Genomic DNA, 24,031 nt, shown 5'->3' with positions numbered 1-24,031 from the left:
ATATATATATATATATATATATATATATATATATATATATATATATATATATATATATATACACTACTTTTTACTGTAGTACTGTGGGGATTTGTAAATACAGTATAATCGTAAATCTCGAAAAACTACTCACTTCTAAATCTTTTGTAGTCATTTTTGTATTACTTTAGTATAAATACATGTTAATTTGGATTCATATGTTGTTTTTTTTCTGACTTTATGTGAAAGAAAAGACACACATTTGCCCTTTTTCCCATTGGAAATAGTGATATTTTGAAATATCACTGTCCTGGTCACAAAAGCAAAGTTTGTGGGGAATAATAGCCATTTTCTATACTTTTGAGGCATAAGCAATTAGGAAATAACACTTACTACCCAGGAGACAAAAAAAATAATAAATTTGTTACACGGTGTTATACTTGGACTAGACGGAGTTATGCTTCCAAACACACTTATAAATGCAAATGTGATGCTGTGGATATATTTAATATGATTTACAGATATCAAAAGACTGATAAAAACACAGACATGATTTTAATAAGAGAAAAAAAAAAAAGAATTGTACAAATTGAAATAAAAAATTGCATTATTATTATTATTATTATTATTATTTTGTTGTTTATTTTATACACAAACTCCACGTTCTCCTCCACAAAACGCCTTTGATTGTTATTCCACAGCAAGACTCTTCTTGGAGAAAACAAAACAAAATAAAAGTCCTTGTTCCAAGTGGAGTCAGTAGAGACCAGCAATAACTATGAGTAAACATGTCTCTGTGTCCAGAGGAGAGAAACAGAAACAGAGAACTCCAGTGTGTCCTCCAAACCAACAGCATAATTAATCTCCACCCTCCTCCTTTCTCCAGCCCTAACCCGTTTCTCAATGCATGTGGCTGAACAGGGCTTATAGCATACAGAGCCTGTGCAGGCCAACTGAAAATCAGCCCTGCTGGTGACCTCCAGCAAAGTCATTCTTGGCACAGAGAATAATGCTTTCCAAAAGGGCCCCCTGGTTGCAGCAGTGGCAGTAGTTGCAGCTCTGTGTTGCACTTATGTTCTTTTTTCTTTTGCTTTCTTATCCCCTGCCACACACACACACCTTCCCAAGAACCCCCAGGATCAGTAATATGTGGTAGTGTTCTGTTGGGGCTGAGTATCTGTTGGAGGAGAATACAAAAATAAAAGATAGGTTACACAGTAATATCACAAATGTATATTTTAACAGAGAGGGGAGGATAGAATATAAAACACAGACTGAGGAAGGGAGATCAGGTCCTTACTTGAGAGCTGCTGTTGAAGCTGTCGCACCAGCGCTGCCGTCTGTTGTTGCTGCTGTGTCTGCTGCATGCCCTGCCTGGGGAACTGTACAACACAATAATAAATATATACTTCAGGGCACACGCAACATTGGTTTACTGCTCTGCTGGTTTTAGTAGAGTTCTCTTTCCTATGCTACAATAATGGTCTGCATTTTTAAAAGGCTTCTGCTTCATAAATCCCTTTATTTATAGGAGGTACCTGGCCCACACTGAGCACCCTGTGAATGAATCACTAAAGCAGGCATGAAGAGGCTGTGGAGCCCTGACCAGCACATAGCTCAAACCACTAGGTGGCTCAGTGGCAGGGAGACTCGGCTTAAAACAGACAGACAGATGCTGCTGTTTTTTATGCAGGCTCACAGGCAAGCTACTGGACAGAGGCTGCCAGCCTCACTCATGAGAATGTGTTTCAGAGCTTGTTGAAAGTGGCCTGTGAACAGAGTGTGTTCAATAAGCCAACCAGCATCTTCAAAAGCTGTGCTGATTAGACACACTTCCAATTTTCCAACCATATTTATCAATTTCAATTAAAAAAAAAATGCATCCCCTGCCACAGCTATAATTCCACTGTATGCCTACGTAAAACTTAAGTGCAACACATACAGCTGGACAATACATCTCTTTAGCAAAATCCTCATCAATTGTACAAGCGGTTCTCTTAATTTAAGTGTTGACATGGACAACTTCCCCTTTAGCCATCATCCCTGGCAACAAAACCTTTTAAAACTAATTAAAATAAATAAATAAATAAAATGTAACTATTAACCAGCACTGCTTATCCTACTCTGTGTGGAAGTCAAAAAGCAAAACAAGGGAGCACAGTGTGTATGTTTATTGTGCGGTTGCATCTTTAGAAGGCGGGTGATTCTTACATAATAAGCACATCGCAAGAGGCTGGATTATTCCCCAGCTACCCCACTTAAATTGACTGCCTGCTAAATAAGGGAGCACATGTCCTAACTCTTAACACTGTGCAGAATCCCTTACCATGGGTTGCTGGGGCGGCAGAGGCTGCATTCCCAGAGCCTGTGGCTGTGCCTGTGCTGGGGGTTGAGCGGCGGATACCTGCTGCTGCTGCTGCTGCTGCTGCTGCACCTGCTGCTGCTGCTGCACCTGCTGCTGCTGCACCTGCTGCTGCTGCACCTGCTGCTGCTAGAAGGCAAATACAAAATGTAATGAATACAAGTACTTTGTTTTAACCTGGTGCAGCAGGGCAGATGCTGGACACGAACCGGCAACCCTGCGCACCACAAACAAGCGTCTTAACCGCAATGCAAAAGAGCCGACGGGACAGGACATTACTCATCGATTGATGTGCTACAGCAACAGCCTGGTAGTTACTGCACTGCATAGGTCCAAATACAAGAGGCCTATAATAAGATGCATTCAAAAACACACAACATAAGAACCTTAACCCTTTCATACATGGCAACCTCATATGGGGACGGAAATGGGGACATATGAAAGACAGAAATGCATGATGACCTCTTATGAAGATGCTACCCCCCCCCATATAAAGCAATTTATTATGTGTCTAAAACTTTTTTTTTCCAGCTACTTTCAATGTCATGTATCAAAGGGTTAACCACATACACTGGGCAAACTGTATGAAACCAAGTTGCTCTGGTTATATGCGCACAACCAAAACTAAAATCAGTGAGCCTCAACATCTGAGCAACAGACCTGCATGGCTCTTAAATGATTTATCTAAAACGAACAGGGATTCTCACCCTCAAAGCCTGCTGCTGTCTCAGGTATTGTTGCTGCTGCTGCTGCTGCTGCTGCTGCTGCTGCTGCTGCTCTGCCAGCATCTGTGTCGACCTCATTCCTGCGTGTACGCCCTGGTTGGTTATGTGAGCCATTCCGGGCATCATGGGTGTCTGCTGGATGGGCGGATGGGAAAACCTGCAAAAGATCAGTAAACAACACGGGTGTCAGTGTCGGAAAATGAACAGACGGTACTTTTTTGGTTTAAAACGGTACCAGCAAAACAGGCATTTTGCAAACACTGTTCTCCCAACCACAGAAAACCAAATAACAGGTTATGGTTCTACAGTGGTCCATTGCCAGAGTAACTGACCTCTGTGTGTTCTGGATTGGGTGCCCGTAACCCGGAGCCTGTTGATGAACGTAGCCACTCGGCCTCTGTTGCATCTGCCTAAGGGGGTCCACCATGGCTGGGTTTGCACCTGGGTGTCCACCCTGGAAGGGCTGGCTGCTGTAAGTGGGAGGAACCATTCCAGTTGTCTGGGAGGGGTGCTGCTGCATCCCCATGTGAGAGCCATAGGTGGTATATCCTTGGGACATATTCTGGAAAATAATTAATTACACAGATTGCTGAAAAGATAAAACATAGGCTCTACAGGAAGAGGCAGGAATATGAAAGTTGTAATAAAGTACAGTCAAACTTGCCCAATGCAATCAAAAGCAGAACTCACCTGTGAAGGTTGCATCCCCCCATAGGGGGGATTAGGAGCCATCTGTCGCACCTGCTGCCCCAACATGCCCTGGCTCTGCTGTGGAACAAAGGAACGTGACATCAGCTTTAATACCCATGACTCTACGACGCTGCAACCTGTGCATTATTTCTCTCTCTCTCTCTCTAACAAACCACAACATCCCCATGTTCTCTTCTCTACCGACTAGCTCTGTTCTTGCCAGCTGTGCAAATCAACTCCCAGTCCCTCTGCTCTACCCACTAGTCAAACATCGCTTACTTCTCTCCAAACTAATCACTTACCAACAATACCTAACACAGCCATCCAGCATGAACCCCAAAACACTAATCTTGCTCCTTGCCCATTGCCCGTTGACTCCTGGTCTTACCAGTTTAGCCTGCAGTTGCTGCCGCAGAATTTGCCCCTGTGCCATAGGGGGCTGCTTGTAAGGTCCCATTTTGTACTGCTGCTGATCCAGTCCCATCATCCCAGCCATCGTCCCCGGCATGCCTGGCATCATCCCAGGGTAGGGCGGGCGGTTTGGCATCAACTTCCCCATAGAAATGGTGCGGGAGGGGCGATACGTTGTGTCCAACCGGGGGCCTCCTGGCAAAAACCACATTCATTACTTTAGCTCTCATACAGGAGCCCACAGCTGTCCTCGGATTTTACATCAGGGGGACCCAGTCTGAAGCGACGGCAAAAGCTAATTTATTAGAGAACAAATGCTAAGGATATGAAACTGGTCAACTTTTCGGATAAATTAACTACTTCACATGCAACTCAGTTTTTGCTCGTTACGCTGTAAAAAATGTTGTTTTCTCCCTTTCAAAAAATCTGTACTGACCTGAAATGATGTATCATGACAGTAAACAAGCTTTACCTTTCACTACATCACGTCCGTGTATGATTTACTATCCCACAGTCGGATTTTAGGAGAGGCAGTCTCCACTGTTTCCCTTCTAAAGACGTTCATAATAATGCTAAACTCTATTTTCTTTGAATCTAGCTGCAGACTGAAACAGCGCGGTAAATTATTAGCATCCAGACTGAACACATCTGTTATCCCTACACCAGCCCCTGGAACAACCAGTGTAAAAGTATACTGAATGCAGGAGTTCCATTCAGACATGATGTTCAAGTCAAACATACATATTTTCCGTCGTGGCTGCCATGTAATTTTCACTCTGCACGGTCATCAACAATTCACAGCTTCAATGCCCTCCTGCCCTGCCTGATAGAGTTCAGATCACTTTTGCTGCATGAAACCAATTTAAAAACTACAAAGTGCTGGCAGGAAGGAAGTCTGAGGGTTATACGGATATTTTTCAGAACTAGATATATACCGTCTACAGTGTTCGTAGCCCTATACTGTCAAGAAAGCCATAAATAAATAATCCCACAGAGGCTTTTAAAAATTATACACTGTAGCCGAGAGTCATCTTTACTATTATGACGAGAATGCAAGTGAAATGGCATTATGGGGACAATAGGAGCCATGAGCACACAACCCGACAACCACTCTGTGCTGTTAAGGGCCTACTAGTTATGAGAGAACACTGTCATTTTAGTTTAGACTAGAAGGTGGAAACAACTAAGACCAATATTGTTAAAAGTGACATTTTACAATCAAAATGAAGACATTGCTTGTAGAGACTGGGAAGATGGGTTATTTTTAGCAGATCTTTCATTTGTGGAAATGTTTTGGCTTTAAAAGAGACTACAGTATATCGATCAAAACAGACAAGTACCAGGGGAGCCACCCCCCACCTCGAAACTCCCTTTGGTCACCACATGTGGAGAAAGCATATAAATACAAAAGCTCCTTTCCAAGTCTCCTGCGCCGATTCATTTTGCTCTGAAACAGCAAAACACTGTGGCAGCTGTTTTAAAGTCTAACAATAGACGATTATGAACTGAAGAATGCTGAATGGCGCTGGAGGACAGCTGTTTACCTGAAGTCAGGGAGGAGGACCAAACAGGCACAGCACTCCATGTCCTGTGAGGGCTACTTCCATATAAAACAGGCCTGTTAAGGAGCGCCAGGGAAAAGCATGTCATGGCAGAACAGACATGAAACTGCACGAAGACTGTTAAAAGCATCAAAAACAAAAGAGCCCCTGCTAATGGCTACACTGTCTCAGTGAATCCAATAGTCCCAGACGCCTTGTTAACAGACACCTGATACACATACTTTAGCAACCAACCAAGAGACACTGCCTCTTGTAAACAGATTTGCAAATAGACTATTTAGAGAAGTTCCTGAGAAGTTACCTGCTGGCAGAGGCTGGTTCTGTGTGTACATCCCCATGGGGGGTTGCACATACCCCATCCTGTTGAAGGGGTGCCCTGGCTGGGCATGCACAAGGTCTGGTGGCATCCCTCCCCCATAGGTCAGTCCACGTTGTGTGTTGGCACCATAATCCTAATGTGTTAAAAAGAAATGCCATAGTTACTTGATTATGTTGAGATGTGTGAATACATCTGCATTTATGTACGTCTATTATTTTAATCCTGGTTTTAGGATGTATGCAGGTCAAACTGTTCCTCACCTCTGTCTTACTGGTGGACTGGTTGCGCTTCTTCTTGCTCGGTTTCTTCTTGCTGGAGTCTGTGTTGGTGGGGGCGATCTTCTCCGGCTTGACAGCCTCGATGGGCTTCTTCTCTGGCTCGGGCGGGACGGGGGTAGGGGGCTCCTCCTCCTCGGGGGGCAGGGGCAGGGGCTCCAGGTAGTAGCTGCGTGGTTTGGGCTTCAGGTGGGTGTGATAGAGCAGGAGGCGCTGCTGCTCCTCGAACTTGGTCACCTTGCGGTCCACACGCACCGTCCCGAACCAGCCCCAGGACAGCGGTGCAGAGTGCTTCAGACCCTCGAACACGTCCCAGGGGGAGATCTTCTGTTTCGTCGACACCTGCAAACCCTGGAGCGGAAAGAGAGATTCAGTTTTTACACATCATGAAGCAATTACAGTAAAGCACAGTAAAGGTGAGTGACAGTGCAATGAAAGGTGCTGTATGTCTACACTGTATTTCACCTCCTTCTTGAAGAGCGAGTCAAAGCCGGCAATCTTGTTCCCTTTGGTGTCGATGAGGGAGCCCTGCGGCTCGCAGGTGATTACGTCCCGGGTCTGTTTGGGGAGGGGGAGCAGCTGACGCACCTTCTCCAGGCTCTCCGATTGTCTGTCCCCAAGCTCTTTCTATTGGGGTGGGAGGGAATCGAGAGGAGAAACATGGATTTCAATAAATTCAGTTTAGAAATCCAGACTCCCACTCCAACTAACTAAATATCTAACATTCCCGGAAGTCCAGAATTAACAATTACATCTTTAAAGCCCCATTTATGCGCTAAAGAAAGATTTTTTATGCAAACAGCCCTGTGTGTCTCACACTGGACGTATAGAAAATACACAATTGCAAACATAAAATGGTAACTTCTACAAAAGATGCATGGTGTGTCGAAGCACAAGGGTTTGTCTAATTAAACCCACAGAAAAACCTGTATGGGCTCAAAATGGTATTCCATCCTTGAAAGTGAATAAATGTTGCATTCCAAAAGATGGTAATCATTAAAAAACAGCTACCATACACCAGCTACCAGCCTTGACATGAAATTAACTGCAAAGCATTAACCAACGCCTTACCCTGAGTTTCTTGACCAGGTTCATGTAGGCCCTCTTGTTCTCCTCCATGCTGCCCTGAGAGATGCTGGACATGTCAGCCGCCAGCGTGCCATTAATGAGAACACTGAGCATGTCCAGTACTGTGGTGAACAGCTCGCTGGAACACAAAGACAGAGATTCAGCACTGCTGGGGGACAGAAATACAGGCCGATCAGAAACAGAGGAAACAAGGGAACAAATGACTGCATGGAGAAGTAAAAAAAAAACAGCAGGAAAGGAGTAATAAAAAAAGGGAGAAGCGCTTCACCTTTAGAACAAAGAAAAACACGACACCCACCACTTGGGTGATTACAGCGTGTTACTCACATCCTGCACAAGAAGGAGGGGGATTGGGTTATTTAGTTGCTCTCCACCAGCGTCTTACATATGAGAAAGGTTCTGACCCAAAAGCAAGGATTGATTGTCTAATATAAATCTCTCTCCCCTTCTCTCACACACACACACTCACAAGGCATGCACAACACAATGAAGACAGGAGAGTCCCATGGCTGGAAGTGGAGAGGGAAAGCTATCCCTACTTGTTAGACTGCATGTCGACCGTGCCGCTGCTAATGATATCCAGGAGAAGGACGGCCCACTCGGTGGTCTGCTGGGTGCTGCGTTGGACCGTATCAAACATCCCTCCCACCTGCAGGACAAAATAAAGCAATCCGTTTCTTAAAGAAACCCAAATCATTCCTTCTTGATCTCTGTTACGGTTACTGAATGCTTTCAACTGCAGGACCTAAAGTTTGGGAACCACTATGCAAAACGGTTCTTTACAACACTAGCTGGTTATAAATATTCAGTCTGAAACATGTATACGACATCTAAGCCAAACTGGCCACTTCAGCCGTGAAGCAAACACCAGGACTAATTTTGCTGTGCCTCAAGAAAATAACCCCTCCTCTGTACAGCCCAGCCCCCCTCCTCACCAGGTTGAGCCGCAGTTTCAAGGCTTCATGCATCAGCTGTTTGGCTTTACAGTCATCCTGATACTGGTCCTCGCGCCAGTTGGTGACAATCTGAAAAGCAAGAACTCAAATGTTATCATTGCCATCTACAACTAGAGTCTAAACTCTACATGCTGCCAATCATTTGAAGAGCCCATCCCTACCTGCTGAACCTGGCTGTAGAGGGAGGTGAGGAGCCCCTCTCTCTGCTCATCCTGCCCTTTCAGGCATGTCAGCACCAGAGACAGGAAGGGCTGCTGGCTCAGCAGAGACATGCTGGAATTGCACCAGGAAAAAAAAAAAAAGATACGTAATTACAGGCCTAGTCATCACAGGGGACTTAACCTACAGTTGCATTAGATTGTGAAAATGCACACATATGTACATCTGTGGATAAATTGATACACATTCAAGTGATCCGATGGCCATGCGTGATTGAGTCAGCAGCGATTATTGTGTTTGTGTGGGTCAATCACCTCTTCTGTTTCTGCCGGTCCCTCTCCTTGCGGGACGAGGAGCCCAGGTGCTGCCCCTTCTCCAACTCCTCTCCCGCGGCCTTCAGCACATGGCCCTGCACAGACGTGGCTAGCTTGGCGATGAGGGGAGCCACCAGCCAAACTCCTGAGCGCTCCGACGAGCTGCAGGGAGTGAAATTAATACACAGACAAGGGGGTTAAAACCTTAGTGATGGTCTTGTCCTCGTGAATATCCACAAATATGTGCAGTCAATCTCTGTTGCACTTCAGTGGATCTGTCTTATACTGTAGATAAAACAATCCCAGAGAGAGGACTTTACAATGTTAGTCTAACACAGGGGAGCAGCAGTGCTGAAGTCAGGCAGAGCAGACTTACACACCTCAGGACTGGCTTCAGCTTGCTGGCGTTGTTGCTGTTGGACACCGCGCTGCCGATGCTGCCCGGCCCTGCAGACCCGTTCCCAGAGGGGTTGCTGGAGTTCATCTCAGCTGATTTCTGGAACACTTCAATAGTCGCCTTCGCAATGTTCTCCAGCAGGGAGTTCAACTCCTGCAGCAACCATACAGAAATAAATAAATACATACCAATGCACCAATTCCACTGAGATTATTATTCAATTGCTTTTCCTTTTAGGGAATTACTACACAGGGCTGGAAAGAAGACTCTCATTGCATAGCAGTTTGATCCATTCCTGGTTTTACAAGACACACCTGAGATTGTTACCTGCACACTGTGGTCAACCAAGCTTGTTGTAAAAGACTGGAATGGGTGAAACTGCTGTGTAATAAGAGTCAACTTCCATCACTGCAACAGGAATCCTTCAGAAGCATGCATCACTACAGGGAAGAATGTTAGTCTGAAACAAATGGGAAAATACAGTAACCACTGATGTGCACCGGTGGTGTAGCATAATGAGTTTTGCCACTAGGAGTCACTCCCTTGCTCCTGCAGTGCTCATGCCCGCTTCATGTTTTACTGTAAAGCAGGCTACATCCAACATTCCCTGATCCTGCAAAACCACCTCCACAATCCCCCAGTGCAGGCTGACTTACATTGCCTGTGCTCTGCTTGATCATGAGCTGGAGTTCCAAAGAGGATTGTCTCATGGTCCACTGATCCATATTCTGTAGGAGACACAAATGTGAAAAAAAGTTCCCATCCCAGCAAAATGGAATGGGGCCAAGGAACAAATTCCATACAATCCTTTCAACTGTTACTACTTCCCTGTGTCTTTCACCTTGCAGCTATTACCCATCTCTTGCCCTATAATTATTTCCCAAGATCAATTTCCACCATTTTTAGAAGAGAAACAGCACTTAAATCAGGACTAAGAGAAAGCCCTTTTCTTAAACATATGTACTTCATGTAAAACTTTACAGTGTATTACGCTGCAGCGCAAATACATAAATCTACTAGTAAAAATGAAATAAGTATTCCCTTTTCTCAGTCTCCACAGGATCTCTCTTCACTGGCTCAGCTAATGTTTTTGCTTCCCGAGCCTGGAAAGATGCCTGACTCCGCTCAGCCTTATAAATGTCTGGCTCCTGTACAATGCACTAAGCTTCACCTCTCGATTCAGCCATGTGGTGGCCATATATATTCACCGATATTTAAGTAAGTTGGAATGGACTGACACACAATTCCGTGCATCACATGGTTCAAGTTATGTTTAACAATCTATATGCCATTGTAGAAAGGACTCGAGTGAAATCCCACGGCTTCTCCCTGAGGCTGTAGCTGACCTGCAGGATGCGTTTGATCCTCTGTCTCTGCGGGTTATCCCCCTCCTCGCTGTCCAGCTGCCGGTGCGGGTAGCAGATGAGCTGCAGGAGGCGCTGGGCCTGGATGTTGACGAGGACGGGGTCCTGCAGAGCACTGCTGTCCTCCGAGAGAGACTTCAGGCAGCGTTCTCCCACCCACTCCTTCAGCAAGAGAGGTCAGAGGGAAGGAGAGTGAGTAAAAAACAGGAAAGCCATGGAAGGAGATGAGTAACTGTGTGTGTGTGGACATGTCCAGTAACCACTGCATTACTGCCTGTTTAATAGGATGCCAGAGAAAATTATCTATTTATGAACAAAAGCAAGGCCTACTTTTGTTGCACTGTTAAATGAAAGGCTCCATTGATAGAACAGTTTGTCACTGATGTAGCAAGAGTTTGAAACGACATGATAACAAAACAGGGCAAGCTTAAAGATGGAAAAAGCAACAAGGATGAAGGAGAAAAAAACTCAATTAAAGTAACAGGACTTGGCTTTGCTAGCCCCCCCACAGCCCTACCTGCTGGCAGATACTCTTCAGCACATACTTGGCGTACGCATCCAAGCTAGCAGTTTCTATAGAGACCGAGCGGCCACCTGTCTTCTTGGAGCACAGGTCATCTTCCGTAATGTCATCCAGCCCCACAGGGTGAGAGAACCCCGAGCCCTTCAATTCAGCATCGCCTAGAGAGGGGAAGGAAGGAGGACAATAGTCAGGAGGGTCCCCATTCTGTACTTCTCTAAAGGGTTATTCTGAGCAACTTGAAGTTAAGGAACTACTTTTTTTATTATTTATTTTCTCCTACCCTCTCCCAACCAAAAACGTGTCCCCTTATCAGATTATCAGGCTTCCCTGTCACAGAACCAAATATGCACACATATTTAAAAACAAGACAGTGCGCACTTATTACCACTGGTTTGTACTTAAATACCTTATAAGTGGTAATACTTAATAAAATCAAGGTGAACAGGGATTAAAAAGAAGAAGCTGGTTGTCACAGTGACACTTACCCAACATGAAGACTGCCTTCAGGACTGCAAAGACAGCTCCCACCACAATGCTGTTCTGGGAAGCAGCCAGTAGGTGGCGATCACAGGAGGACCGGATTCCAACTGAGGGCTTATCTGTAGACGAAGGGGAAGGAGGAGACGGTGCTCGTTTACTTACACAGCACTGATTAAAATACTGGGAGCATGTGGAATTGATATACCACCAAGTGTACCTGACTTGCTGCTGTCCTGATGGCAGGGGTTGCGTTGCGGGGTTTTGAAGAGATGGAGGAGAATCCTGCAGGTTAGCCTGGCACCGGGCTCCGAATCCTGCTCACTGCAGGCTACAGAGACAGACAGAGAAAGAGAGCGTGATTCAGAGAAACCAGTCCCAAAGTAACTACAAAACACTGCTTCCAAGTCTTGAGGTATAACTAGTTCAGTTCTGAACACCAGATCACAGTATTTGAGACCGTTCGTCAATCCCCTAAGGAGGCCCCTGCACATTTGGCAACATCTCAAACTCCTTTCAGTAAACCTCCATCCCACACCTACCCTCCTTTCAGTGTGTCCTTGACATCGAAGGTAGGGAAAGGTGCTTTCAATCCCCAGGCCTGACAGATCACTGGCTCCAAAACAAAGCTCCCAGGAGTGGAAGAGTCTCTGGAGGCAAAGATCAAACGAAGCCCATCGCCAGCCCCCAACCAACATTAAAAGTAGCATCTAATATACAGAGCCTTGCTGTAACCTGGGTTCAAGCTGCCTTCCCCCCTGGCTATTTGCTCTAACTACTTCAAGCTCTTATTTCAGCAAAACATAGTTAGTAGAAGAGAGACCAGAATCCTTTCAGCTGCAGATATCCCTTTAGTCTTATTGGTAAACATTTAAAAATAAAAACGCACCTGTACACTGTACATATTCCTATTCTTACGAGAGTCAGAACCTGGGGTAGCCATACCAGAGGGAAGTCCGAACCTCTAGTACAGAACCTGAACGAAGCAGCACTCACCTGCATTGAGAAGTGAAGGAATCGCCACACAGCGGACCAGATCCTCCAACAGCAGGCACTGGCGGGCAATCAAGATTGCAACAAAGGTCGCCAGGGAGTCATGGAAAGAGAGATCACTCACCTGAGTGGATTGGGGGGAAGAGAAATTGTTTCTTTGACAGCTAGCTCATTTATTTATTTATTAATGCACTTATTTTGTCTAACAGGTGCACACTAGTCAACACATGCTTGATAAATGCATCTGTGATGAATTCAGCAGTAAACATGGAGTTGGTTTCCTCAAAAGCAAAATTCAGTTCTGGAGAGGGGAGGGTGCCTTGACAAAATGGTTTAGAAAATTAGAAAATGTTTCTCAATCACAGAATACACAAAAGGGATTTAACATCCTTTGGCGAGCTCTGATCTGCTCATCATGCACTTTCCTCTCTCCCTACGTTTCTGGAGACCTGAGAGGGGTCCTTACATCCACGTTGCAGAGCAGGTCGTTGAAGCCACAGTTTCCATTGTTGGAGGAGCAACAGAGGGCCTTGAGTACGCCCAGCCACTCTGCACTCAGGGACCGACAGTAGGCAGTGAGCTCTGCACACAGGATCCCAATGTCATTCACTCTATCCAGGAAACAAAAACGAGAGCGAAAGACCGGCAGGGTTTATGCTAGGTTCGAAACAATAATCTATTATCAGTGTTTTACCAATAATTACTTTAGTCTTTATTATTGATAATCATATCAAAGGTTCAGTGTCCAAGCAGGAGTGTTTTAAAGACGAAAACCAAAAAAGCAGACAAAAAAAAGTGTGTAAGCAGGAAAGTACTAACTATGAAAAAAACTGCAAGCTAGACACCGTATTAATAATTTCAATCAAATCAAGAGAAAAATAACATAAAATAAGTATTTTGTAGTGCATTTACCTCTCTGGGTCGTGGTGGCCCACACACACGTACATGAGCACATTGCACACAAAGCTGTAACGGTTGGCCGGGTTGTCGTTGAGGATCTTGCCTGCCATGGAGTGGCTGAAGTTGTGAGCAGAGGGATTCTCGATGGTGTCGATCATGAACTCGGGGTCCCACAGCATGTTCGAGTCTGAAGGGTCAATGTTGCAGTATATGGAGTTCTTCACCTTTGAGCAAAAATCACTGTCCGGATACAAAGACACATCAGATACTGCACTTACAAACACATGGCTAGTTACAGTTTACACTTGCTAATGCTTGAATCTACTGGGTAAGTCAGAGTTCTAACCTTAACAGTGACAATAAAGTAATAAATCAATACACAAAATGATAAAATGTGCATATGATACTGAAAGCAGTAACTTGAATGAAATGAATATTTTCTCTCTGCAGACTCTCGTTCCTTGTTTACCTGAAGATCTCCCCGAACTTGCTCTTGAGGTGGCTGCAGGAGGTGTAGAGGTCGTACAGGTAGGCCAGGATGCAGCGCTCTGCCGAGGAGCAGTCTGCAGGGTTCACTCCATGCTTCACCACAATGCGCAACCTGCAGGGGGCGCCACACAGCGTAATCACTCACTGACACACCAGGTCACACAGGACTCCCCAGACAGAATCAGACTGGGATACAGATTTACGAAAAGGTTGGGCCTGTGAAGTGCAATAAAGAAGAGGAGATGCAAGGCTCACCCGTCAAAGACCTGGGCCGTCTGGTCGGGGTTGAGAATGAGGCAGGAGTGGTACCTCCGGAGCACGGCCACAATACACAGGCACAGCCCCGTGGTGTAGCTGCCAACCAGGCTGGAGGACTTCAGCAGCAGCTCCGCCTCCACCAGGCTTAGCTCGTTCAGCAGCTGCCCAGGAGAGAGAGAGACAGAGCAGGGCAATGAGACACAACCCACTGGGTTCCTGAGGTGCTGGTTTCATTTATATTGTCCCAAATCATCCACCGATAAGAATATGAACCATTTCAGCACTGAAGACGTTGAAGGTTCAAAACGTTTGCCTTTTTTTCTTTCAGTATTTCTAAATTTAGCACTGTCGAGTGTTACATTGATAAAAAGGCATCTTCAGAAACTTTTTTCTACTCATAGTTTTACAACAATGGGTGTGGAGTTTATGTTTTTCAAGCTCACAGGGGGCTGTCCAGGGCTAGACTGAGGGACACTGGCAGGCCAGGACCTTTCACAAGCAGAGGCCAGGTACCTGAATGGCAAAGTCAATGAGGCCACTGATGTTGAGGGAGTATTCCATGAGGTCGAAGATGAACTGGATGTGCTGGACCAGTGGCAGGTGGTATGACATCCCTAAGGCAAAACTGGTGATCTGTTCCAGGACATTCCGAGACACCTGCCAAGCACACAGAACAAGGAAACTTTAAAAAAACAGCTCCCATCCCAGAACATTCAGGCTGCAAGCAGTGGGAAGCCAAAAGTTTGGGCAAGTGTGTGTCTCTTACCTGAGAGGTGACCTGGTGCTGGTCGAAGTGGGAGAGATGCTGGAATTTGGAGAAGATATCTTCCGCCGTGGGGAAAGCTTCGGGCTTATTCCTCTTCCGCTTCTGTCCTTCTTCACCCCCTGCAGGAAAAAAAAAAAAAAAAAAAAAAAAAACACAAAACACCACAAGAATGAGCATGCAGGACATTAAATTAAAAAAAAAAACACACCACCACTCATCATCCAATTTGCGCTGGAGTGGATACACATCATCTGTGATAAAACCAGCTGCCATAGGTCTGAGAACAACAAAACTAGAAAAAGGGCTTAAAAGACTTCAAGGACAACCCCTCTCCAAGGGTCCCCCTGAACACAGCCTCTGCAGAAGATCAGCTACCAGACTAGAGATCAGACAGCCCAATCTGCAAACGACTCTCCTGAAAATTGTTAACAGGCTGTCAGTCTGGTTCTCTTAAGCCATCCAGTTTACTGTCATCTGCGCTCAATTTCTCTCTCTAGCCTGAACAGGAACATCTGCTGACAGCATTTCAAATTCCTGGTGTTTAAGCCTGAAGCTCTCCGCCTTCTGAATACAATTACCAAGCGGGTGCGTGAAGGACGCCCTCTACTGACAAAGGATTGCTACAGCTTTTTCTATTCCTTCTACAGAGGATTTTGATATCTTTCCTTTTGCATGGTTTATGGCCCACTAACTAACAGCTATGGGCTCTGGGCAGATGATAAGACACAATCATGTGACACCGTTCATGTGCCAAACAGCTCAACTCACCAGTTTCTGCTGTGCTTTTCCGGTTCAGCACCTTCAGGATATCTTTGGTGATTTTCTTGATGGCATGCCGCGCTTCGTCTCGCTGCTTCCCCACACCGTATAGAACCACTAACCGTTGGTTACACTCATGACTGGCACTCTCCTCCTGTAGGGAATAAAGTGGGTAATGAGAGCTCAGTGGAACGCATAAGCATCAGTGAGGAAAACAGCTGTGACAAGGTGGTTGTGCGCACACAAACACAATATCACACATTAATTGTGCACAAAGCTCAACTCCAAATACAAGAAGAATACAAGTCCTGTTGAGTGTGGAGCAGTTTCAGTCAGCATGCAACACAGCAAGGCTACAGATTAGATGGTTTTTATAGTACTTGGGAATGCAAGCTGGCAGTGTTTACCTGGGGGATGGGGAAGTGCGTTGCGTACTGGATGTGCCGAGGCAGCTCGTACACCAGAGGGAATGCCGGGTCGGGACCCTTGTCCTTGGCCAGAGTTTTCCCATCCTGTTCTGAGGTGGGTTTCTCTGGGGAGGGGCTGCCCTTGGACTCACAGTGCATCGGAGGAGAGAACATCTGAATGAAAAGGGGGAGAGGGAGATACAAACCATCATTCAGGAATCTGCAGAAAAAAACACTGTATACAGAACAAAGAATCCTAGCAGACTGATCCAGTTAAACTCGAAATGGGTTACCAAGGCAAAAAATTAGCCTGCATTTTCATAAGAATTGTAATATGAATCACTTCTGATAGGGAGGGGAGCAAGGGCTTCAATTTCAAATGGACAGTACTACGAAGATGCTTTGCAGCAGGATCATGCAGCACCCTCTGACTCAAGTATGCTATCATTAACTGAGGATCAAGTACGTCCAAGACTGTGTTTGGCTAAATCACATTGCTGTTAAGTGTTTGCACAACTTCTGTATAGTGAGTTACTGCCTTGATTCTTGTCACCAATACATAAACACTTAACCTTGTTTTTACACCTCTGCAATAACTTACATCGTCGAAAATGGCGCTGGAGTTCTGATCAATTTCCATTGACTCAGAGAGGCCAGCATCCTGACAGGAGAAAAAAAAATGTAAAATAAAGAAACATGTTGATCTGGCTTTCCATTTTAAATATAAGATTTTTTGAAATACAGAAATTTGCAGAATAGAAATAAAGGGTAGGAGAATCCGTCCGTTTTAAGCACGGGCACAAGGCATTGCGAGTCAGTACCTCCATCTTGCCCCCAACCCCAGCCTCTTGCTCCTTGCGGTCCGACTCGTCAGCGGGCTCCTCGCTGGGGGAGCGGGGGCGGGGAAGGTGAGAGTCAGAGGCCAGGTCCCCCCTCGAGATCAGCGTGCACATGTAGATGTTGTGGGAGAAAACGTCGTGCCGGATGAGTTCACAGAACAGGAGCACCAAGTTCGAGAACTCCACACGCTCACTCTCATTCCCTGGCTCAGCTAGAGCGAGACAAAGCATAAAATACACTTAACAATGTACTTACAAGAATTGACTTCAGATCAGGACTGAATTACAGGGGTATAAAGACACACTGTATATTTTTGCCATACCATCAGCCCCTTACCAGTGAAACCATTAAAGTTAATCTTAATTTCACAAGTCATGGGTTTAAACCTGCTGTGTTAGATGACATACTAAGTGTGGGAGCCTGCGTGTCCAGGAACTGCAGCAAGACATCCTGGAAGACCGGCAGGGTAGCAGCAGAAAGCGATCCTGAGGAAACAGAGCCCTTCTCATCCACAACTTCAGACTCCCCACACCTCTACAAGGAGAAACACAGAGACCACTGTGAAACAACTCTTTACACAAAAACCATTACACAGCTATGGTGCAAAAAATATATATAATTATTTAAAGCACATCACAGGAGTTACCGATTACATTGGACTGTAGTGTAGAACTACTTTAGATTGCTATTATTACACACTGCCACCAGAACAGCAGCTCTATTTAGCCTGAAGAACGTCAATAAAACTACTGCTGTATTACTACTTGTTGCGGCTGATCTGGCATATCAGTTTGTATACGACATTCTTACATTGCTGGTCATAATGTACGCTATTAGTCTCACATTGACTTCTTCCATTGAATAAACCATTTGGTGTTTCTTCATGGAGAGGTCCCAGACACAGTTCATTAGATACAGTTTGCTGTTTTTGCTTCATGACATGGTGTTAAAATGAGCTACCAGCTAGGAGAGGTGCCTCTGCTTACCTCGGCCTCGATCTCAGCCTGCCTCTTCTCTAGGAGTTTTGCTACCACCATGGCCCGATGCCGCCCAGACCTCTTGCAACTCACCGCCCACTCGCACAGCAGGGTGACCACCGCATCATCATCAGGGGACATCTGCGGACAAATCATTAATCATCAGCACAGCAAGGTTTGTTTTGCAGGGTACTAAGTTACTGTAGACCCCAAAGTTCCTTTGTGGTAACATGGCAAAAGTATACAGTAGTTACTTTTAAATCCCATTCAACTATTTGCCATTATCTGACAGCGCTATAACAAAGTTGTAGTGCTTATTAGGGTTGAGAACTGAATTCAAAACAAAAACACATTGTATTTATAAACTAGATTTCTTGTGCATACTGTTGTATAACCATTGCTTCAATCCCTATCCCTATAGAAGTTTGCAAAATGTGTGAAAGAGCTCAGTCTCACCTCGTGACCGTCCTTGCTCTGGCCCGCGCCAAAGATGCGGTTGTAGAGGGAGTCCAGGGAGTTGCTGAAGTCAGACTTCTCGAAGCTGTGGCTGTCCAGGACCTCCAGCGTGTGCAAGACACGTCCAATTGTGAACCCTAACATGAAAATAAAACATGGCATCCAAGACTGCTACACGTGTCACTTTTACTTCCCATTACTGTGGCGTTGAATTTGATTCCGCTGATTTTATAACTTGCAACACGAGGATATCTCCTTAGAAGACCCCTTTACCTGCTGTGGTTTCCTGGCACTTATCGAACGACCACCTGACTTCCACAGCCTGGCCACGCTCTTTGATCTGCTCCTCAATCTCTCGCACCTTTGCTCTGACCTGGGAAATAAGGGCAGGTATATTGTGAAAAACAGTCTACACAACACACCCATAAAAACACACACAGCCACATACCCATCTGATAATCCCCCAAGACTGACCTGCTGTGTAAAGGACGTGTTCCCACCTGGCATGGGCAGGTTGGATGGTGCTATGGGCAGCAGGTCCAAAGGCGAGCCAGTCTTGTTCCTGCTGTCCATTAGGGAGTAGTGCCACACCAGAGCACTGGGGCAACACAGCACGATACTCTAGAGCCAGGGACATAGAAAGAACTTGTGAGCAATACAAACATTGTGAGAGTATATATAGTCTGCAGTGCCACAATCCAGGGATAGACTGCATCCAGGCTCAGGCATTTTTAAGTTAGCTAATTGAAAAAAAAAACAGCCCAGTCTTTTTATGAGGCACTGGGCAAGGGAGTCCCACCTGTAACATGCAGCTAAGTCCGAAGACCAGAGGCCGATGCTGCGGGCAGATGTAAAAGTCGGAGAAGGGAGTTTGGGGCTGGTTCCCCCCAGCAGGTTGAGGGGTTGGCGTCTGTGGCAGAGCGTTCCCGGGCTGTGCTGAGATCCCGTGGGCCTGGTGCCCTCCCGGTCCTGGTCCCACACTCCCATCACTCAGTAGTAACGCTAGCCGGCGAGTACAGAAATAGGCCAGCCGCCTCGAGAGGTAGGCAGACTGCACAAACTCGCCAGAGTACTGCAGAAACACAGGAAAGGTAAGGGCCGTTATTATTTTGCTTGGGACTGTAAAATGCACTGCAAACAGAAAACAATCCGGCAAATAAACATGAATTGGTGCAATGATGTGGATGTACTGCAAGTGCAGTGCAATCCTGCTAGTTACAAAAATGATTTTGCTGCCACCTGGTGGACTAAAACTGCCTATATTAGAATTCCAGTTCTTTTCCATTTTTTATTCCATGCTGTTTCTATATTAAGCTTATTCAGGTTGAGTGTTTTCCCATGGTTACCTGCAGCATGAGGGGCAGGAGCAGCTTCAGTAGCTCGTCCTCGCCAGGCCTGATCTTCTCAAAGCACTCGAGAACCCAGGTCAGGAACTCGTGTCTGTCCAGCATGCCGTCCTGAAAGACACAGAAAACAGAAACCGTCAGCACCAGGCACAGAGACAATATATATTCTGAGAAAGAGCTTTCACACACAGAGCAAGTGAACTTTGACATATTTTCTAAGTAGAGTATATCAGCCTTACAGCGAAAAACACACGCTAAACTGGACAAAGCAGCTTTCACAGCCACAGACCTGGCGAAAATGAGTATGTAATGGACACAAAAATTAAGAAGTGAGGCGTCATTTGGTAGCAAGGTTTTTCTTTAAAGTAGCAACACTTTTCAATAGTGTCAGTCTGCACACTGAGGGCGCTGCGCTCACCTGGAACATGAACATGGCCAGTTTCTCGTTGTACTCCCACTGTTTCATTGCAGTCTCCACCTCCACTGGTGTGGCCGGAAGTGGAGACCCACAGCCCTGGCTGGATGACTGCCGGTAAAACTCAGCAATTTTCTGGAGCTGCTCCCAGAGGTACTTGGTGATTATTTGTGTCCACTCTGCAAAGGGACAGCGAGACACCTTCAGAAAAGTGTACATTGAAGGGTATCGTACAGTCCAATCTAGAGCACCCCGTTATTCTTTTTTTATGCCAAAATGTCATGACACATTATTGGATCCTAATACAAAACCTACCCCTCTGTAATATCCTGGGGTAGTCCATGAGCAAAAGGTTTAAATATAAGGATTTCATTCAATGCCATTTTTCCAGGAGTGGACATTTTTGCATCAAACAACTACTACTGAATCTCTTAAAATATTGGAAATGTTGTCTTGTAAACAAAACTTATCGGGTACCTTTCCTGTTTGCATAAACATGCATCTTTCTTTACATTACCTATGCAGGGGTCGATCACATGCCTCTTCTTCACTTTGGTCTCAGTGATGGCAGCGTAGTATGCACACGTCATTTTGATTAGCCAGGCCGCACGCATAACTGGCACAGTGTATTTTGCCAAATAGCCGAACACCTCCTCCTTCTTACTGAATATCGGCACCTAGGACATGAAACAAAGGTTAACAAGAGTGAGAAGGTGGGAATCTGCCCACATTCTTGCATGCATTACAATCAAAGCCTTGCAAAAAAAAAAACACTAATGAAGCTGGTTATATAGACCCTGATCGGCACTAATCTTGAAATACTTTACTATAGTTTAGCTAAAAATGTAAAAATTGACAGAAGAGATTAATATATGTTTCTTTAATTGTAACTGTTAATGGGATCTTCCCTGGTCAATTAAACGATTCAAACTGAATCCCTGTACCTTCTTAGCAAGCTGGGTGAGGGGTTTAGTTCCTGCCAGGTCTGTGAACCAGTTGTTGATGGAGCTCTGGGACCTCGCTGTAACCAGCCAGAAATTATCCTTCTGGTTGACCTGGGGTTTCCTCTTGCCTGTGTCAGGGAACGTGTTGCACCGCAGCTTCTCAGCAATAATGCTGCTGAAATTCGAACTGATCTGCAAACGAGGAAAGCCAAACAAGCACTTTGAGCGAGGACTGCCAAGCCTAGTCAGGTAATTTGAATGAGATGAGCATTATTACTGCAATAAGGTAAGAAATCCTAGTTCAGCAATTCAGAGGATTCATATCAAAAACAGTTCAAGCCAAAAATACAATGCAGAGGAAACATAATGCTAAACATATAAAGGAGATCACACTGAGAATCTGGGTAACAACTGAGATTTGCAAATCCAATAAATAGAGAAAAATCCAATGCAAAAGAATCAGTACAGGGAGATTATGGAACCTGACAATTTAATTCAGGCATGGTGCCAGCAAAGCTAAAGCATTGATGGCAACCAAACTAAAACCACTGCCAAATGCGACATGAACACAGTAAAGCATGGGGAGCCTTTTCTTACCTTGGAGGGGTTAAAGTTGACATTTTTCGCACTGCCATGTTCATCCCCCGAAACTGCCGGCTGGTTATTGAACCCCTGTTTCACATTCAGTGCTGTCAACTCATCCTAGAAACAAAAAAAACAATGTTAAGTTTCACGACGGTGCTTTCTGACTCACAAACATCCTTAAAACGCCTTGCCACTGAAGTACCACTGTATCAAACAGCATCTGCTTGCCTGTAAACTCAGTCTGGGGGGAATACCATTCATGCACATCAAGTTCTGCAGAAGAGATATACTGGAGATACAAAAACACATGCTGCACCCCACTGGTGTATTACTGCTTATTCTATCAATGTGGGCATCTTTACTGTAAAAGAGAAAGCCACCCACACCTGCTTGAGGGAAGCAGGGCGGTGCTCTCTGCCTTAAACGCTGCATTTATGTTCTGGCACTATGTGGTGCACTAAACTGTATCAAACATAAGCAGAGGTAGACTTTGACCTGCTAGCCACTGGGTGTATGATGCAGTGAGAATGCTAATGCTCAGTTAAATCTCTCTTGACCCTCAGGAAAGCAAGACATGTGTTTTTGTAATACTAACAATGTTCTGCGGTGTATATTACATTATGAAGTTTTCTAAAACTACATGGGCAGCTACACATATACAGAATTATGGTAGGCTTCAGGTTTATTAGGCAGGGCTGAAATAAAAATTGTGTCAAGCTTACCTTCTATAAACCAGTAATGGGCCCTAGAATTTAGTTGTTTGGTTTTATGATGAATTAGACTATGGCTTAAAAACAAACGACAATGTCTTGATAATAAATAGGTGCGGGTTTGAGTGTGTAAATTAGGATTTCTTTTACATGTCAGTGAATATGTTTACATCTTTTCGCAAGAGATCGGGCATTGCAACATCTAAGACAGCTTACAGCCGTTATATTAGTACACGTTTAATGCAACGGACGTGTTCTGTAATAGTTAAAATGTTATAACAATTTTAAATAAAACATTATTATTTTCAAGGTTTATTTCTGTTTACCCTCGCTGATGTGACGTTAAATGGGAGGTACTGTATGGTAACTGAATCCAGTGCTGCTGGTTTAAAACCGAAGTTTAAACGCTTTTAGTTTATTTAAAAAATACAACGTTGGTATAATTTGCACTGTTATTGTTTCTGAGTGAAGCTCCACAGCAGGCCCACACCTCATCCTCGGACTATCCTGCAAGCCCCCTTCCCAAGCCAGTCAGTTATTCTCCTTGTTCCCCGTCCACTCTCTACCGGCGAATAAGCCAGTTTCCCTGCACCGCACCTCACCTCACCTCTTTCTGCTTGGGGTCCTGTGGATAAACATCGGGGGGCCCCAGTCTTGGCCGCTTCAGGGGCCGGTGTTCGCAACTTAGCATCCCGAAAGCGGCCATCTTTCCAGCGGCATCATTCACAGCGAAGGCTTGCCCCTTCCCGTACGACAAAAGCCGAGTGTTTACGGAAATTCACGAGGCTGCAGACGAGTGGAGTCGGAGATCCTGAGACAGGGATATTCCAGTGACGGGACAGTCGATGGAGACTCGCGATTGTAGTCGGGGATTCCCGAAGCAGAACTCGCAGAAGCAGAAGGAAAATGCCATTGGGTGATCATGAATGTCGCTCACTTCAGTGACAGTCCAAGCCCTTTTTTCTCTTTGATTTGCACAGTGCATTCCGATTCAGATGATGACTAACGTGACTTGATGCATAACCTTGTTATTTCTCAACAATAACAAGAAAACATATTTTCACAGGAAAAAAAAAATAACAGAAGACAAGAAAGACACATATTTTAACAGCTTTTGTATTTAATTGTTAATTGCTTTTAATATATTGTGTTAATTCCAGTGCATTAAATACAATATTACACGACGGTTTGGAATTAGTCTGCAGTCGTTAAACGTCCTTCAGTCCGGAATATTGCCGTTAGACTGGCTAGCAAAGTGATTTGTTTACCTAAGTGCAGTCATAATGTATTTTATATTAAAAATTTTAAGTGGATAAAGTGGTCACTGGCAAAGGTTTACTGAATGATTTATATGCAGGAATTTGTGAACTAGCCTATAAGCAAAACTATTCAAATTAAACGTTGGCGTGTCCCGTAATGCAGTCATGATCGATTTCATACTCGTAAATCGTTTATTGCACGTCTATTCATATGGTCTCGTTTAGAATCGTGTGAATTCTACTTCCAGAAAGCAGACCTCGTCAACTCGTTGGTTTGCATTCAGTTCCTATGAAAAGTTGCCAGGCACCATCGTCTTCAAACCGG

At 45.0% G+C, this 24,031-nt stretch overlaps 1 protein-coding gene across 2 annotated transcripts; it reads right to left on the bottom strand.

The window, feature by feature from the left end:
* Nucleotides 1-467: 467 nt before the first annotated feature.
* On the bottom strand, nt 468-23,188 carry LOC121318903 (mediator of RNA polymerase II transcription subunit 12-like). 2 transcript variants are annotated; one of them, XM_041256093.1, is made up of 44 exons: nt 23,055-23,188; nt 21,750-21,854; nt 21,153-21,344; nt 20,726-20,885; nt 20,212-20,387; nt 19,794-19,904; nt 19,247-19,519; nt 18,922-19,068; nt 18,721-18,820; nt 18,448-18,584; nt 18,001-18,132; nt 17,422-17,548; nt 16,996-17,225; nt 16,776-16,835; nt 16,175-16,348; nt 15,777-15,921; nt 15,009-15,127; nt 14,756-14,899; nt 14,240-14,403; nt 13,965-14,096; nt 13,508-13,735; nt 13,062-13,206; nt 12,599-12,719; nt 11,823-11,933; nt 11,611-11,724; nt 11,120-11,283; nt 10,585-10,764; nt 9,895-9,966; nt 9,222-9,391; nt 8,842-9,003; nt 8,530-8,641; nt 8,348-8,437; nt 7,952-8,061; nt 7,395-7,530; nt 6,789-6,950; nt 6,309-6,674; nt 6,031-6,181; nt 4,145-4,362; nt 3,757-3,834; nt 3,399-3,628; nt 3,049-3,223; nt 2,306-2,470; nt 1,280-1,361; nt 468-1,156 (listed from the first exon to the last, which is right to left on the bottom strand). In XM_041256093.1, exons 1-44 carry the CDS (start codon nt 23,151-23,153, stop codon nt 1,119-1,121), a joined length of 6,507 nt encoding a protein of 2,168 aa, XP_041112027.1. In that variant the 5' UTR covers nt 23,154-23,188; the 3' UTR covers nt 468-1,118. The 2 variants fall into 2 exon arrangements, with proteins under 2 accessions (XP_041112027.1, XP_041112026.1); XM_041256092.1 differs by lacking the exons at nt 468-1,156; nt 1,280-1,361; nt 2,306-2,470 and having other exon boundaries at nt 3,007-3,223; nt 4,145-4,359.
* Nucleotides 23,189-24,031: the final 843 nt, after the last annotated feature.

The sequence above is a fragment of the Polyodon spathula genome, chromosome 7, assembly GCF_017654505.1.
Source record: "Polyodon spathula isolate WHYD16114869_AA chromosome 7, ASM1765450v1, whole genome shotgun sequence".
NCBI lineage: Eukaryota > Metazoa > Chordata > Actinopteri > Acipenseriformes > Polyodontidae > Polyodon > Polyodon spathula.
The sequence above is the reverse complement of the archived record's forward strand: the minus strand, read 5'-3'. Positions and strand labels throughout refer to the sequence as shown.